Here is an 18,922-nt window from a genome sequence, read left to right on the forward strand (position 1 = left end):
TTGACTAAGTTTCATCATATTATTTTAAAGTGTTTACATGTCACAGACCTGCTAATGAGTTTATATATCAACTTATCTCTCATTTAGAAAACATAAAATTTGCCATTTCATTATATATGCATGTGTAGAATTAGTACATTTTGAATAATCCTTGTGGTAATGGACAGATAACTTTACTTAGCTGAGAATGTTTTTCATCCATAGAACTATATGATTTTTGTTTTGCTGACCTACTTTCCTAAATCTTCTTTTTTTATAATCACTTACATCAGTGGATTCCAAACTTTATGTAGTGGTGCCCCCAAACTCAGCGTTATTTTTCTCCTCCCCCCCCCCCCTTCATGTGCAGTACCCAATCCTAGCATAGTAAGAAGGAGCAGTAACAAACAGGGTTTCCAGCTGGCCTCCTGGTGGGATTTATTTATTTTTTGTTATATTATAAGTTTTAATTATGTTAGCCTATTCTATCTTGTCTTCATGTTTTCTGCTTCTTTCATTGTTTCTTTGGGTTCTCCTGGTAAAAGACCATACCCCACAGTTTAGAAAACACTGAAATACATATATAATTGATTTCAAAGTTAAAAGAAACAGGATAAATAATTAATTTAAAGAAGAAACTGTAGTCATTAATCCTCAAAAAAGAGTACTTTGGCATCAACCTTCTAATAAAGCATACAATAATTAACATTACTCAATAACAGCAATTAAATCACAGCAACTGTATATATTTAGCACTAGATGGTGCTAATGTTAAATGCTTCCAAAATAGAATTACTTTACCTTTGATGATCACTCACAAGAGACCTCGCATATATTATGGAAACATTTAATGATTTGTCAAAGTTTAATTTTTAGGCATGGAAGATAATTTGTTATTACAGGGACTGATATATTAAAAATTTTCTTCTTTGGCAACAATAAAATTCCAGATAAATGCCCTAAGCAGCTTAGATATAAGAGGTATTAAAGAAATGCCAAATGATGCTAATGTTTTACCCTAGAGATAACACATCAAATAGACAGTACTTCAGTTTTTCAACCCAAACCTAGTATTTGAAAAGTCCAGAGAATAATTAAACTAATTTCATACAAGTTTACTCAACAATAGCATAAATTTCAGTTTTTCTGCAATTAATCAATTTGTTTTTTTATAAATAATGAGTCAAACTACAACATATGAAATGTACTCAATTTACATTTGATTTTATATGATGACTTGAAAGATGAGTTATTTTTCAAACATTTTTTATTCAACTCCTTTTAAAAATTGTTCCATGTGTCAGGTGTAATGAAGCTTACCTAAAGCTCTATCTGCAAGGCCAAGAAGAAAGACATGCAGTGGATGAGTATGATCATGTTTTCTGTGGAGAGGTTGTTCCTCCTCCTGTTGTGTCAGAAGGACCTCGCCTGATGATGATCTTCAGTAGTGGTTCTTCACAAGGAAAAGGATTTAAAGTTAGATATACATTTCAAACAGGTTGGTGTACTCAGGTCTTTCTTATATAAGCTCCCTATTCATTAAAATGGAAGGGGTCTTCATTTTTTTTTTTTTGTAGTTAACTATTAGTAAAAAAAGTATCCTTTTTGTAGGATTTGATGTGAAGTCTTTTACTTGCCATCTAGTCCACTGAATATTAATGAATAGTTAATTTTGATGGTATAGTCATGTGTTATTCAAAAACCTAAAGTATTTTAGATTAGTAGTGGTATTAAAATGACTTTATGTGAGAATCTAAAAGTTGTTTACATTCCACAAAAGAATGTATTTTTTTATTTGTTCTCCCACCATTACTAAGGAGCTGTGTTTGATGAAAGTATAGTCTACTGCAGAGGGAATAGCTAATCAAAGAATAGATTACGCCTCTATATCATTCAAAATTTCTTCTTTTCTTCACTGAAATTACATGTTTTGTTCAAGAAGGGGAGGTTCAAAAACATTTGTAACCTGTTTCCTTTCATCATGTATGCATTGAAGAAAAGATGGGACTCATGTTAAAACTTATGGGAAATTAGTTTAAAGATGGAAATATGCCAAAATTGTTTAGTCAGTGTATCAAGTAAGCAATAGCTTGTATCTCCTTTTAAAGTAAATAATCCTGTTTATGCACTGTTGTTGCTGTTGGATTTTAACTCAAATCAGCACAATGGACTAGTTGTGCTCAGTTCATCATGGGGAATTGAACTCCATATTTTTACACTGTAAGTTGAGAAACTTGCCAGTGACTTATCTAGGACATTTTATGCATTGATTTTCATTTATATGTATAAATAAAGTTATATGTTTTAGTTTTATTTTCAATTAGATAACTAGTATATCTTGGTTTGTCTTGTTCCCCAGTACACTTCATACACAACTTCATCATCTATCACTTTATTATTCCTACTTTGATGTATTCCAAGAATGACAAGATCATCGATCAATCTAACAATTCCTATATCAGTTCATCTTTCATTCTAACCATTTCTGCTTTAGAGTATAAATATTATTTATATAAATAATATCTATCTATCAATCTATTCATTCCTTTTTAAGATAGTTCATGAAAATTGGAATCATCTGTCAGTATAATAATTAATTTCCACATTAGATTTATTTTCAAAAGACAGGATTTTCTGTCAGTTTAGCCATTATTCCTCAAAGTATCTCATGAAAAGGAATCAGTCTAATAATTCCTACCTCATAATAGGATTATCTATCATGTTAAGTGTTCATCTTCCAGAAAGAGAAAGAATTATGTGTCAGTTAATCATTTGTATCCAAGGTAGCTCACAAAAGATAGGATCATCTTCGAGTCTAAATATTTCTATCTCATAATGTTTTTCCAAAAAATGGAGGGAACATCTGTAAGTCTTGATATTTTATGAAGAATCAAGGATCCCTGTTTATTATTTATCAACATTACCTTAAGCTAATGGAACACTATTAATATCTTAACCTATTTTATTATTTTTAACTCAGACTACAGAGTTCCTGGTACACCTTCTCCTAATGGGAAATGCCATTTTACCTACAAGAGTGAGAGCAGAAAAACAGGAGAGTTCAATTCACCAAGGTACCCTGCCAACTATCCTTCAAACACCTATTGCCAGTACATCTTCAAAGGACTTCCAGGAGAACAGGTCCAGTTTGTCTTCAACTACTTTAAAACCAAGCGTCTTCTGTCAACATCCAGTGGGTATAAGTAAGTTAAACTAGGTTGTAATAATATAAACTTAGTTTACTTTCTTGGGTAAATAAATTACTTAGTAACCCATTAATATAAGTGTTTAAAATTCAAAGGTTTTAAAAACCCAATACTTTGTGCAGTCTGATAGAATCAATAAATTCTGGAAGGTTTATGTCAGTTATATAGGTAAGCATCAAGTGCTGGATAATGGGGGTTGTTAATTATACTTTTATTTGCTTAAGGACTTCAGTAGGTTTGTGCCTGTAGTTATAAATATTTCTCTTTCCTGACAAATGATGCATAAGGTATATGTAAAACTAACTGTTGTCTGTATTATATTTTTTGCCCTTTCTTACTAACTACATCTAAAGTCAAGGAATGAAGGGTTATATGGTTTCATATTTTTGTCTTTAATTGATTTTTTTGAACCTACATGTTCTTCTAACATTATGAATCAATTTCCACATAAGGAACAAGGAGGGTTATACAATTTGTATTTTCGTGTAAAATGAACTGTAGCCTGTATTTAATTTTTTTCCTTTTCTGACAAATGATACATTTAAACAACTTATTTTAATTCGATATTTTTTTCTTTTAGTGAAATGTGCACAGAAGACTGGATTGAAATATTTGAAGTGTATCCTAGTGGTAGAGAAAATAAGTTTGGCAAGTACTGTTCCAAGACAGCTCCTGGACCTATTGTGTCTGACGTGGGCATACATGATATGAAAGTGGTATTTAGAACAGACAAAGTAGAGGTGGCTAGTGGATTCAGTGCTACCTACTTATTCATTTCATCTGCACAAAACTTAGATTGTGGAGGAAATATAACAGGTAGTGCAAATGGCATAATTACCAGCCCAAGTTTCCCCTCGAAATACGAGGCTCACCGACAACTGTGTAACTGGTACATCACCGTCCGGCCATTTCACAAAGTTTTGTTCTTGTTTGACTTTTTCTTGATTGAAGGGGAACCAGATGGTAAGAAATAATATTTTTACTTACTCTAGTCTACTCAAATGTATTGATGTTAATTTTTTTTATTAATGTAGAAGATTATCTTGTCTGTCTGTTATACCTCTGTTTCATATTATAAAAACCATTTTGTTTTTACCTTTTTAAAGATATGTTGTTTTAACAAAGAATTATTTAGTAATTGTTTTCAAATAAAGAATTCTTAAGTAGTAGTTTTCAAATACCTCAAAACAGAAATAATTTTGTTGTACATTATGTGTATATTAAAATTACTATTATATAAAACAATATGAAAACATGAATATTTTTCAACTTTAGTTAACTCAATGAAATGTTTGTAGATTTGTGTTATATAGGTTTCCTTTTAATATTGATTTAATTAGCAAAAAGTGGTCATAAATTAAACTTGCATGTAATTAATATGGTGTTATAAGAGTTGCATTCTGTTAATTATAGCAATTACAAAAATCAGTTATATATTGATGTTTTAATGTAACATAGATATTTTTCTATGTTGCTGCTCACCAAATAATGAAAATAATTACAGAAAGGGGATGCCCAGGAGCTGTTGTAAGAGTGTGGAGTGACCTTAGTCAGCCACCTATTGAACTCTGTGGTGAAAAGTTAACAAATGACACCCGTCAAATACTCTCATCCTCAAGTGTGTTAAAACTACAGTAAGTGTGCTCAACTGTGTAAACAAATATTTAAACAAAAATCTAAATCCAACTATAGGCAATAGTATTTATTTCCTAGTTTTAGATTATGAATTGAATGAGTATTTAATCGTTATAAATACTATTTTTGTTTGTACATACACAGGGAGTATTAATTCTTTGTTATTCTTATGCTAATTAACTATTAAACTACTTCTTTTGATATAAAATTTATACCAACATTTTATTTTTATTTGTTAAGGATAGTTCTTCCTTTATTTCTACTTCTTTCAGGGTTATGTGTACTGTGCTGGATAAGTAAAGGGCTTTTTTTTTGTTCAGTTTCCTCCAGTAGTAACTACAACATACCCTATTTTACTTTAAGCATTGGGCAAGTACACCCCCAGTTGGGAAAATCCCTTGTTGCACTTTTCCTCTGTGTTAATAAATATTACCACATATCACAGACAAACAGTTAAAATGAAGCTATGAAACTCCAAAAAGAAATAGTTCTTTGATATAATATTGGTGATATAATGGATTGAAACGTTTCAGTTCACTCTGTATAATGTGCTAAAGAAATGGAATGTTGGTGGATGTGCTTTTATGAAAGATCTGGCCAGCTGCCCAAAATTTGTCACCATTTGGGGTTCATATAAACTTTGATTTGTGCTGTGAACAGAAACACCACATCTGGCATGAAATCCATTACTGAAAACTTAAATAAGAGTTCAGACAAAAATGTCAGCTCATCAACTGTACAAAGAGAACTCTATATAACAATAGACCATTCATTACAGTCATGAATGAAAGGTCAAGGTACCTTGTACATTGAAACTGGAGTGAAGCATAACAGAAAATCATCGTGTGGAGTGATGAATCCTGCTACTAATTTTTTGCTTCAGATGGCAGTGAAAGTGGAATTCTGGTGCAAGTCTGTTATACCTGGTTTGGATTTATCCCATTATTGATAGTTTGGAGTCATGAATGTCTTTTTATATTGTAACATTCTGTACAGTGCTCCACTGTCTGATTTGATAAGTGTTTATGGGAAAGAATCATACTTCTTTGAACATAATAATGTGCCACGCCATAAAATACATTATTTTCAGCAGTGTTTTGAATCCTTTTTGAGAAAAATGATTAATATCCACAATTTGCCTTGGTCAGCACAAAACACTGACCTAAATCCAGTCAGGCCATTCTGGCAGAGGTTGTTGAGATATACAATGAAGATGATTAGCATGAGGAGTATCAGTCTGTTTCATAAGATGTATAACAGTGGGTTAGTGCCAAGTATTACTAACATATGGTATAATGAGTGTCAAAGGTGAACACACTTTGTTAAGATAGTGCCCCCAGTGTGCTATCCAGATACTCTTATTCATGTATATATTGCACTGGGTAACTGTTATTTTCAGTTGCACATTTTGTTTTTGTAGTAGATGTGTTTTATTTTTTGCAGAATAATTAAAGATAGTTTTCATTTCTGATTTAAACTATTTTTATGTGTGTAAACTGTATGCTACTTATCACTCAAACTGTAACTGGCTATTCATCTGTTTATATGTCTCTTGTGGTCTAGTTGTCTATACTTTTGGCATCTCTCAACTATCTAGTTATTTATCTAAATTTCATTACATTTAATTATATGATAAATGTTTGACATTATCAATGTTCATACAAATTGGGAATTTGGATTCACATTAACAGTATTTTTTGTTTTTTCCAGATTTGTCACAGCAGATAAGGCTGTTGGTTCTGGAGGATTTAAAGCAGTCTGGACAGAGGTACAAGAAGGTAAAATCTTATTAATTCTGAATTCATTTTCTTTATCAAAACTCATAAACACCACAGTGTGTAACAAATGCATAGAAGAAAAGCAAGCAAATTAAAACAATAACAAGTTTTGTTATAAATTTTGAAGTAAAAAAAATCAAATGGATTTTGTAGCAAATAATCAGTTTATTTATGTCAGCTAGTTTGTTTCTTTTGCTTCTGATCTGTCTGCTTAAATGCATTTAACCTTTTACCAGTTGGTTTGTTTAAACTGTATCTACCAGTATCTGATTATCTGCTTCCAGTGATGTCACATGTGTAAGGTCCTTGTATTGCTGTTTTACAGCTGACACTGTGTGCAAAGGATTACTTTGTGGACAAAGCGGGTTCTGTATTTCATCCAGCCTCAAATGTAATAAACTACCAAACTGTGGCATCAATGATGACACTGATGAAAAGAACTGTAAGAAATTTCCCCCACAGCATTGTGGTATACCTGTATGTTAATTGCACACTGTGTATTTTAATTTGGTATACATATTTTTCAATTCAGTGTTGATTTTGCAGTCTGTATTACATGGCAATGTATCTATTTCTTGGTTTATTTTTAATTGCAAGTTGTAAATTTTCTGTATTGTATAGTGATATAAATATCTGTATTTGTGATCTTATAGTTAGTTATGAGCTCTGTAGAAATGTGGTATACTTGTTTATCACCTCACTGTTAGTGGCACACCCTCTGTAGAAATGTGGTATACATGTTTATCAACTCACTGTTTGTGGGAATGTGGAATACATGTGTATCACCTCACTGTTAGTGATACACCCTCTGTGGGAATGTAGTATGTGTGTTTATTACCTCACTGTTAGTGGTACATTCTCTGTATAAATTTGGTATACGTGTTTATCACCTCACTGTTAGTGGTACATTATCTGTATAAATTTGGTATACGTGTTTATCACCTCACTGTTAGTGGTACATTATCTGTATAAATTTGGTATATGTGTTTATCAACTCACTGTTAGTGGTACATTATCTGAATAAATTTGGTATACGTGTTTATCACCTCACTGTTAGTGGTACATTCTCTGTATAAATTTGGTATACGTGTTTATCACCTCACTGTTAGTGGTACATTCTCTGTATAAATTTGGTATACATGTTCATCAACTCAATGTTAATGATACATTATCTTTAGAAATTTGGTATAAATGTTTATCAACTCACTGTTAATGATACATTATCTTTAGAAATTTGGTATAAATGTTTATCAACTCACTGCTAATTGATACATTATCTTTAGAAATTTGGTATACATGTTTATCAACTCATTGCTAATGATACATTATCTTTAGAAATTTGGTATAAATGTTTATCAACTCACTGCTAATGATACATTATCTTTAGAAATTTGGTATACATGTTTATCAACTCATTGCTAATAATACAATATCTTTAGAAATTTGGTATACATGTTTATCAACTTAGCTGTTAGTGGCACATTCTCTGTATAAATTTGGTATACATGTTTATCAACTCGCCGTTAGTGGTACATTCTCTATATAAATTTGGTATACATGTTTATCAACTCACTGCTAATGATACATTATCTTTAGAAATTTAGTATACGTGTTTATCAACTCACTGTTAATGATACATTATCTTTAGAAATTTGGTATACATGTTTATCAACTCACTGCTAATGATACATTATCTTTAGAAATTTAGTATACGTGTTTATCAACTCACTGTTAATGATACATTATCTTTAGAAATTTAGTATACATGTTTATCAACTCGCTGTTAGTGGTACATTATCTGTATAAATTTAGTATACATTTTTATCAACTCACTGTTAATGATACATTACCTTTAGAAATTTGGTATACATGTTTATCAACTCACTGTTAGTGGTACATTCTCTGTGTAAATTTAGTATACATGTTTATCAACTCACTGCTAATGATACATTATCTTTAGAAATTTAGTATACATGTTTATCAACTCACAGCTAGTGGTATATTCTCTTTAGCATTGTTTCCAAACTAATGGTACATAATATATGATGGCTCTAGAATGAGTGTGATTGCTAATTCTTACAATAAAGCATAGAAAATTTAAATGAATAAAATTAAAATGCAATATTAGTAAATGAAAGTAGCTAAGTTAAAATCATTGCCAACCTCTGTGATTGGTTTGGTCCAGTTTACTTTTCAAATGTAGTTTCAGATGCTTGTTTTTTATTGTTTTTTCACTGCAATGGCTTGCTGCTTGCATCCAGTTAAAACACTTGACTGTGGTGTTTGCTGTAAATATTGAATTTAGTGATGGATTCATTCATAATAAAGACAGGATGTAAAGACAAACTCAAGAGTATGAGTGAACAGACATGTAACGCTGATAGGAATAATATCAGTGTTGTTAGACATACTAGTAGTATTACAGAGTTGTAGTAGTTGGATGAACTAGGATAAGTTTTGAGGTTTTTCACTCAAAATGTTTAGAAACCACTGAACTATAACAATGTACATGGTACGTGTGTGTGTCAGGTTATTGTTTTATGATTTGTTTGTATTTTGATATACATGCACAGTCTCTATTGTTAAGTTGCATTTGACAGTTTATCATTAGTTGCATTTTCATATGGTAATAAAGTAAATTATACCTGTTATCAGATTATTGTTGCCTATTGATTAATGTTGTCTAATTTCATTTTAATAAATTGTACATTCACTCTTTTTACTAGTACTGTTTTTTTTACTAAGATGGTTATGTAACAGTTTCTTGCATCTGTACATTATTATTATTACTAGATAGTCTAGCTGTGCTATTGTCCTTGGCATGATTATTTCACTGTTACTAGCCTGACTGTATCATTGTCCCTGGCATGGCTATGTTATTGTTACCTACATGATTATTCCACTTTTACTAGCCTGGCTGTATTGTTGTTATTGACATAGCTATATTATTGTTACCTGCATGATTATTCCACTTTTACTAGCCTGGCTGTATTGTTGTTATTGACATAGCTATATTATTGTTACCTGCATGATTATTCCACTTTTACTAGCTTGGCTGTATTGTTGTTATTGACATAGCTATATTATTGTTACCTGCATGATTATTTCACTGTTACTAGCCTGGCTGTGATGTTGTTATTGGCTAATCCATATTGTTACTGAAATGATTTTGTTATTGTTACTTACCCATCTATTTTTCCATTACTGACATAGTTATGTTGCTGTGTTTATCGTGCAAAAAATTCATTTGTGGTTATTTTTTTCTGTCAAGCATACAGTAATACACAACACAGTTGCAAAGATAGTCAACCTTGTATTTCAATTTGAGTGAAATGTATTCTATTCATATCATTGATGATGTTTTATGACTTACTATTAAAGCTTGCCTACTTATTAATAAATGTTTATGATGTGTGTAAAAGTTTAGTATAAATCTTATTTTAAAATCTTTGACCTATTTTGATGAAATGAAATCTATAACTTTAATAAAAATTTTATGTGATTCTAGGTTACACACCATTGTCTAAATTTACAGTAATAGGTTGATAGTTATACAATATATGAGAAGGGAACAAAATATGCTTTTCACGTATATTGTTCTCAGATTCTTAGATCTTCACACAAGTTTTTCATTTATTAAGTGTGATAAACCTGAACTTGAAACAAATGTTAGCCATTTTATTCTTTATCACATTAAAAACATCTTTTCATTTTAATATTATATATTGGAAAAGATTCACAGTTTTCTCTAGAAGTAGTGAGGGCTTATAGCATATTTGTGGCTGTGACATTGTGTATCATCTGAGGTACAATTTTGTTGTCGTTACTTTACTAGAACTTAAATAATTCATTTTCTATCCATTAGGTGCCAAAGAAGTTCATATGGACATGTACCTTGTGGTTGGGTTAAGTGTTGGTGCAGCTGCATTTTCCATTCTTGCTCTATGTGCCATCTGCCACCGGAAACGTAAAAGACGGCGAGATCACGTACCTCCTTTTGAGCACCGCCCACAGCCACCACGAGAAGTTCCCAGCATGCACTTCATGTCAGTGGATAGTGTTTGAGGGTTAGAAAGTTTAGTTCATGAAACCGAAGTTTAAAAATATTATTGTGTTTACCAGGCAAGTGTTGAGACTGATGTTTTTGCTCCTTAGAGGCATCTATATACGGGTTACAAACTGACTGACAGTGGTCTTAAGAGTCAGGGAATCTAGAAAATGAATTGAAGAAACAACACCAAACAAATTTGAAAAAACCTGAGCTTCGAACACTGTCATATTTATCTTGGCTTGATAAAGGAAATTTCATTGTAGTTCTTTTGGTAGAGACACAAAAATCAAGTCAGGTTTAGCTAACTTCACCTTCTCATTTTGTGCTGAACACGTGGTTGCTCAATACCTGTAGGATAGCTTCTTGTAGCTTAGATGACGTCACTGTGTCATAACTGTCTGTATTGTGACGTCAGTGTTTGGTTTCTATTTTGTGTGAGGTGCTTCCACGGAACAGGTATAATTCACGTTCCATATATATTGCTCTAGCATCAGATTGGATCATATATTTCATACAAATTTATTGGATGATCTGTTCATATTACACATATAGAGGGTAGTGTCCAACAGATTGCTTATTTGCTTGGTTTATTCTAAGTGAATATATATTGAAAATCTCATTTTTTTAGCAACAAAAATGATTTCAATTTGTATGTTAAACTATTTTATAATTTTTATATATTTATTTGTGCAATATACATTTTTCTAGTTTTTGTTATAAAAATTTTATCTTAAATGTGTAGTATTCTTATAATGCAGCATTTCACTTTGTATTTTTATTTAATTTTTTAGTTTTTACTGTTTGTAAATATACTATTTACTTTGTTAGGATAGCTTCCCATACCTTAGACTAACTTGGTATAATCACAAGTACAACACTGGTATCATTCCTGTTTTCATATTTAACTTAGTAGATTCTCTTACTGCTAAGAAAAAATGTAAAATATAGTAAAGGTGACAATTTATAAGCTGCTTGGACTTTTTTTTCAGTTGTTGGTGAGTTTAGTAAAAAAAAAAATTAAGAAAGTGATTTGTTTCAATTTTCTTCCTAATATTGAAGTCACAGTAGTCTTAGCTCAGGAAAAAAAAAATCCTTATTGGAAGTAATGGAGTAAGTCTTGAGTAACTTAGACATCAATCAAAACTGTAAGTTAGGTTATGGGTAATACCACCCATCATCAGAAACATGTGATATGCCTTGAGCCATAGCTTTCATCATAAAAATTCTTAATTGGAGTATGTCTTGAATAATACCTTTAAACATCAGAAACAGTGCAGTAGAAATCTGATAACCCTACCACATTAGGAAGGTAGACCTTCCTTCTATAGGCTTGAGTAGGGCATATCAAAAACGTTAAATTAGTTTTTTTAGTAATTTCACCATTTATCAGAAATAGTGAAGTGTATCTTAAGGTGTGCCTTCTTTCATTAAATTCCCTAAATTAGGTTTTTAGAATAACATTTCCCTAATCAAAAATCATGGGAAGATTAAACTACAGCATTTTGGAATATATATATTCTTTTAAAACATGACAACATGAAGCATAAGCATTAATTGTGTTACACACTTACCTTGAAGACGGTATGTACTTATAAATACTTGCATTTTCCAAAGTTCAGTTAATGCTAATTAATGAAAAGGTGTAAAGGGTTAATTTATCACTGTTTCAGTTAATTTAACCATCAAATTATCACAAATCAGTTTAGTTACAGACTTAGTTACTTGGCTTTAGATCCATTAGTTTAAATTCAGCTTATAGGTAGGTTATAAATTAGGCTAAATACATTGTATTATTACATAACTATCAACTAAAGTAAAGACCAGTTGTTTGACTCTTCTATATAGTTAAAGATAAACTTAATTACTTTAGTGTGAAGATAAAGTTGTGATAAAATACTGTAATATATTTGATTCTCAAACATTAGGCTTAACTCTGTTGTCAATAGGCTACTGGTATTTAGTGTTGAATATTTATTTATTCCCAGGCTACAAATACAATGGTTAAGAACTAGTGTAGGAGTTAAGCATTCAGTTTGTTAGATGTGATGGGTGCAACAAGTGGGTTTTATTGGGAAACTCATCTAATATGTACTTTTAAGGAAACTAGCAGCAAAGATGTGCAATTTGTATGTAGGTTTTGCAAGTTGGAGGCAATAGATAAAAAAGAAGTGTAAACTGAGGGAAATGGCACCAGGATTTCAAGAGGAACTTAAGCTTTTACATGCAAGGGATACATCAGGTAATAACGACTTTCAGGAAGTTAGAAACAGTACTACTAGGGCTAAAAGTAATGAATTTAATTGTAATGAGCATGTTCTATTAGGCAACAGATTTCAGCTCTTGGCTTGTGGAGGGAAGGAAAAAAAAAAGAGACAGACAAGGATGTGAATGATAAACTTAAGGAGATTATAGAAAGAGGTGATTCTTTGACAAGACATGTGGATAGCATAGTCTGTGAGGTAAACAGGGAGAAAAGAATTAGATTATGCTAACCATGGACATAGTGAAGTATATAACTGACAGAGCAAGAGATATAATAAAGGGGACTAGTAATGATGCAGTTTTTACACATAGGGGATAATGATGTAGGGAAAGGTAGGTCAGAGGAGCTAACTGATAATTACAAGAGGTTAATAAAGGCATTTAAAGAAAGGAGTGGCTTTATATGTACATTGTAAGTTATATCTTGTTGAAGTTGAGGATATCAAAGATAATAGAAGAGATTGAATCCATTTGGCTTTCTTTTAGCAGGTACGAAAGAAAAAGGCTTTTAGTGAGTATTTTTTACAGACCACCAGATATTACTGATGAAATTAGTGAGAAACTGTACAGTGAAATTAAGAATTTAAGCTGTTAATGAGGTCATAATTATGGGTGAATTTAATTTCAGGCACATAGATTAGGAAATGAAGGAGAAAGGTTTTTGAAAACTGGTCAGAATGGTTTTCTTCATCAACTGGTCAAAGAATTTACTAGACACATTGCTATTTTAGATTTATTGTTAACTTCTAGTATAGAAATGTTTGAGAGGGTGGAAATTGGGGAACATCTGGGCCAAGTGATCATTGCTATATTAGGTTCAATATTTTGCTGCGTATGGAGATCACAAATAATGATATTTGGTTACAAATTTCAAAAAACAAATTTTGAAGAGATGAGACAAGAATTATCTCATGTGAATTGGGCAGCTGAGTTATTTGGAGATACTGATCAAATGTGAAAAATTTTTAAATATACATTTTTAAGTAGTAACGGTAAACATATTCCTTATAGAAAGAAAAGGGTGGCTAGTAGGGCAAATAGGATTTTAAGTAGTATCTACAAAAATATTGAATACAAGTCTAAAGAGTTTATAATTTCATTGTTTTGGTCACTGGTTAGGCCACATTTGGAGTATTGTGTTCAGTCTCGGTCTCCTTAACTTAGGAAGGACAAGTAAAAAGTCAGGTAGGTTAACAGAGGGTATAAGGGATAAAATTAAAGAAAAACATTACAAATTTAAGAAATTTAAATTGACTGGTTTAATGGGTGATTTAGAAGATTATAGAATATCAGGAAAGTTTGTTAAAGAGGATGTATGAAAAAAGGTTGGCTGAAAATGTAAAAATTAACAGTAAGGATTTCTTGAAATACATTAAGGGTAAACAAAAGGTTAGGATGGGGGTGGTACCTTTAAGGGATGATAAAGAAGGGCTGATATATATGATGATTATGAGATGGCTGGGTTATTAAATTCTTTTTCTTCAGTTTTTACTAATGAAGATTTAAGCAATATTCTTCATCTTGAACAGTTGATAGATTGAAACAAGATCAAACAAGACGATCACATTAATGCTGAGCTTGTTAAGAAAAAATTGGGGAGTTTAAAGAACAATAAGGCTTCTGAGCCAGACAATACTTCCCCAAGGGTTTTGAAGGTTAAGGATTGGATATGTGAGCCAAATTGTAAGTCCTTGAATAATTGACAGATGCCAGAGGATTGGAAGTTGGTTAATGTTACTCCTCTTTTCAAGGGAGGAAATAAGATTGTCTCAGTAACTATAGGCCTGTTAGTCTTACATCAATGGTGGGAAAAGTTTTGGAATGTCTGATATAAGGTGCTTTACAAAGTTATTTAACAAAGTTTAAAAATTTACTGGATAGGCAACATGGTTTCTGTAAGGGAAAATCTTGCCTTATAAATCTTTTGACATTATTTGAAAAGGTAACCGCTTATATAGGTGAGGGTAAGGGTGTATATTTGGTGTATCTGGATTTTCAGAAAGAATTTGACAAGATGCCACATAAAAGGCTTGTTAAAAAATTATCTCTTTAGGTGTGGGGGAAAAGTTAGCAAATTGGATAGAAGAGTGGCTGGATAGAAGAAAGCAGAGGGTTGTTACATATGGAGTTCAGTCAAACTGGATTCATGTCACAAATGGGGGTACCTCAGGGCTCAGTCTTAGGACCTTTTCTCTTTTTGATTTACATCAATCACATAGATGAAGGAATAGTCAATAAATTACTTAATTTGCAGATTATATTAAGATCTTCTGTGTTGCTAGCTGTGAAGAGGATGCTGCTGATTTACAAAAGGATTTAGATCATTTAGTGAGTTGGGAAAATAAATGGCAAATGAGTTTTAATTATAATATATGGAAGATAATGCATATGGGTTATCATAATTCAAATTACAAGTATAATTTGAATGGAAATAACCTTAATAGTTTTATGAAAGAATGGAATCTTGGTGTAGTAGTTGTTCAGTCTCATAAACCACCCAAGCAGTGTGGTGTTGCTAGTAGGTAGGGCAAATAGGCAAGTATAAAGAGGTTATAATTTCATTGTATAGGTCACTGGTTAGGCCACATTTGGAGTATTGTGTTCAGTTAAGGTCTTCTTAACTTAGGAAGGACATGGAATATTGAAAAGGGTTCAGAGGATGGTTACTGGGATGGAGGGGTTGTCATATGAGGAAAGATTAAGATCTCTGAAATTATTTTCTCTTGAAAAACAAAAGTTATATGGGATCTGATTGAAGTGTTTAAGACTGTTAAGGAATTGATATTGATGCATCATCTTTTTTTGATACCTAACAGTGAGAACAGTAGGACTAGGGGACACAAATATAAATTTTGGCAAGGTAGGAATCATCTTCATCTAAGACAGTTTTATTTTTCTAACAGAGTAGTCGGCCTTTGGAATGGGTTGCCTTCAGATGTTGTGGAGGCAGTAAATTTAAGTGAGTTTAAGAGAAAGCTTGATAATTATATGAATGATAAGGGCTGGCTTTGAGGGTTTTTTCAATACTTTCAGTTTAGATGATGGGACAACCTATATGGACCAATAGGTCTTTTGTTTTTCCTAAACATTATGTTATGTTATAAATATGCATGTGAATTTAACTGTGTAACATTTTCTAGCCAGTTGTTATTTGTTTTTTGCAAATATACACAATGTGCACTGTAGGGAATCAAACCCTGTTTTTAGCATGATAAGTCCAGAAACTTACCGCTGAACTATGTGGAGACTGGCTGTTACTGCTTTCGAGTTAGTTGTAATTGGCTATTATAAGAAAAGATTTTTGGTGTAACTTCAATCTTTGTACAAAACATAAATCATTATCAGTTACTTATAAAACAAGAATTGAAAGTATTACATATGTGAGGAAATGATGAGGTAATGTTGTTATATTTCTTAATATACTACACTGAAGTTTGAATCCATAAAAATTTATAAAATGCAAAATATAAACTAATAACAGCACACTGGGCTGTCTGTTTTTGTTTTTTTTAGGGGGGGAGGTTCTACTCTAATTGTAAAAGCAACTTAATAATGTTATTATTTCAAAGGCAAAAAATTTATTTTCAGTATCAGTTGATCTCAGTGGGTATGTTACCATAGTTAGGGCTATTGGAAGATATGTTACATTAACCAATATAATCCTTGAACTGTTACTTCATTTCTGTTTTATGCTCATTTTCTAATCATACCCGTGTCCTAGATCTCTTGAAAGATCAAAATTGACTAATCACTTCATTTATTTAATTGCTGCTTCTCAATACAAAAAAAAGTATGGAAAAACAATATCACTAGAGAAGACACACACACACGAAAATTGAATTATTCAATAAAACTCGCGTGTTTTAACAATCAGGACAAAACTCTGAATCGTAAACTTTTTGATAACTAAGAAGTAATTACCTTTTTCGATTACATTACAGGAACTGTGTTGTGTTAAACTATGAAAACTTATGTATTTGACTTTTTTTTTTGTCGATTATTTTATAAGTATGACAACTTATTGATGATTGCAATCTGCAGTATTTGATTTTATGAAAAAGAAAAACAATTGTAGTTTGTTTTTTTTTTGTAAAAAGTATTTATTACGTAAAGCATAGCTGTTAATATAAGAATGCTGTACGTTGGAATACACTAACGAAAAAGCACGTCACAAACCGTGTTCGTAAAATATTACGACATTCGTTGTTTCAGTAGAACTTTGGGCAGAGTTGACATAATAGGTTTGAGAACTTAACTTGGCTACAACTGTCTGCTGGATGAGAAGGAGCCAACGTTTCGACTTCTGTACTGAGCCGCCTCAGCATAGAAGCCAAAACGTCGTCCCCTTTTCATTAAACAAGTAGTTGCAGTCTGTTAATAAGATTTCTTAAAACCGTTAATAGAGTCCTTTAAAGCACAAAAATTTATAAATTGATGACAATATTAAGACGAAAACAACGCTATTAAGTCATTAAATTCCTAAAACTACAAACAAAGTATTTAGGTGATGATACATCAATCACTTGACGAATTACGGCACTTTGTGCACATTGATTTTGTGTGGTTTCACACTCTTAATACTGGTCTATATTATATTTTAAAACGTTAAAAAATTAAATACTTTGCGTTAAAACACTTATCAGATTCTCTTTAAAAAAATGTTACATTTGGTTTAATTAATATTTCAGCATTATAAATTTTAATCTTGTGCAAAACAATCTTTGATTACCAAATTAGGCTTGTTAGCTGTTAAAGATATAACGTTTTCGATTTGAAAAACATTCCGTTCAAAATGTTTCTACAGCTTGATTAGAATTTTAAAATATTTAAGATATTCGTATACAGAAGCACAAAATATTACACAATTTTTCTAGCCAATAATTTTCCGCCATTGTCCAATACTGTGGAACTACAGTAAGCTACTTATATAGGCAGGAATAGTCCTAAGAAATAATAAAAATCGTAACGAACAACTTTGACAGAGAGAGATATAATTAAAACTTTCGGTTTTATTATTTTTAATATATAGACACAGGTAATGTATAAAATAAGTGCATTAAAATTGTGATCCTCCAATATTCCTGAGAAAGTTAGATAACTAAAAAAAAAAATCAGAAAAGTTGTGAACGATTAAAATATAAAATGAGTGTTTATACTTAATTAAAAAGTACACGATACAAGTAAATAAGGTTTCTTATTTTAGCCGTTATTGTCTGACGAATAACTTTTTTTTTCACGTAACGCATTTGTTCTCGTGATAAGTATTTAAATTTAAACTAATTATCATAAAATACGAAATAAAGAATGTTAAATATACATAGTATCATATCAGAGGTTTCCAATTGCATTCCAAACTGACGAAAAATGTGTTAGACCTTCTTCAAACTAAAACACTTTTGAAGGTCATTCTTTTTATTTCATAATAAAGGTAGTGAAACAATGACAGAGGAAAGGAAAGTTAGTCCCATTAATTATGAAAAATGTATGTATCCCGTCACCAGATGGTGGTGTCTATATTAATGTAAGTTACTTGTGGTAGGTAAATTATACTATTGAAAGTTTTTGTTTTAGGGAATATAGTTTAGAATCGAAAGACTGGCTCGTTCTAGCTCAGAAGCCAGAATAGAAAAGATTTTTGTGTTGGGAAAATTTAACCTATACGAAAACAAAAGTTTGAAGTCTAAAATAGTTTACGTAATCGTGTTTTTTTGTTTTTAACTTTCAACTCTAAAGGAATTTTTTAACAATAGTCATGTATATTATCTAGTAATGAAAATCATATTTCAAAAGCATGCCAGATGAAACCATTCTCTCGGTGCAACAGGAAGAAACTGTATAAATTTCCTAGTATGACTGTTGTTCAACTTCTTGAAAATACGTTGTAACTTACTGTGCGTATAACAATAGCACTTGTGGATTTATGAAAATGTTAAAAATTCCTTTACGAGAAAGCCTGCAGCTTACATAGCTTTCTTGACGCCCAGGTGGGCCTTACAACTAGGGCAAATGTG

General features: G+C 31.4%; 1 protein-coding gene and 1 long non-coding RNA gene across 8 annotated transcripts in view; one reads left to right on the top strand and one right to left on the bottom strand.

The window, feature by feature from the left end:
* Nucleotides 1-11,613, top strand: part of LOC106469537 (cubilin-like) — a 72,747-nt gene extending 61,134 nt beyond the window's left edge. For 4 of the 6 annotated variants that reach the window (XM_022398076.1, XM_022398077.1, XM_022398080.1 and 1 more), the window contains 7 exons: nt 1,284-1,477; nt 2,960-3,182; nt 3,766-4,148; nt 4,690-4,819; nt 6,531-6,598; nt 6,924-7,067; nt 10,464-11,613. In XM_022398076.1, coding sequence (XP_022253784.1) covers nt 1,284-1,477; nt 2,960-3,182; nt 3,766-4,148; nt 4,690-4,819; nt 6,531-6,598; nt 6,924-7,067; nt 10,464-10,663 — 1,342 coding nt within the window. In that variant the 3' untranslated portion in view covers nt 10,664-11,613. Of the gene's footprint in view, nt 1-1,283; nt 1,478-2,959; nt 3,183-3,765; nt 4,149-4,689; nt 4,820-6,530; nt 6,599-6,923; nt 7,076-10,463 lie in introns of all 6 variants that reach the window. The other 2 variants (XM_022398078.1, XM_022398075.1) reach the window with 2 other exon arrangements.
* On the bottom strand, nt 4-18,701 carry LOC111088319. Of its 2 annotated transcripts, none has more exons than XR_002612868.1 (3): nt 16,141-18,701; nt 1,300-1,432; nt 4-514 (listed from the first exon to the last, which is right to left on the bottom strand). It is a non-coding gene; the product is annotated as an uncharacterized LOC111088319 (long non-coding RNA). The 2 variants fall into 2 exon arrangements; XR_002612869.1 differs by lacking the exon at nt 16,141-18,701 and adding an exon at nt 8,762-10,457.
* Between the last annotated feature and the right edge of the window lie 221 nt (nt 18,702-18,922).

This window comes from Limulus polyphemus, unplaced genomic scaffold (assembly GCF_000517525.1).
Source record: "Limulus polyphemus unplaced genomic scaffold, Limulus_polyphemus-2.1.2 Scaffold3536, whole genome shotgun sequence".
In the NCBI taxonomy this organism is placed as follows: domain Eukaryota; kingdom Metazoa; phylum Arthropoda; class Merostomata; order Xiphosura; family Limulidae; genus Limulus; species Limulus polyphemus.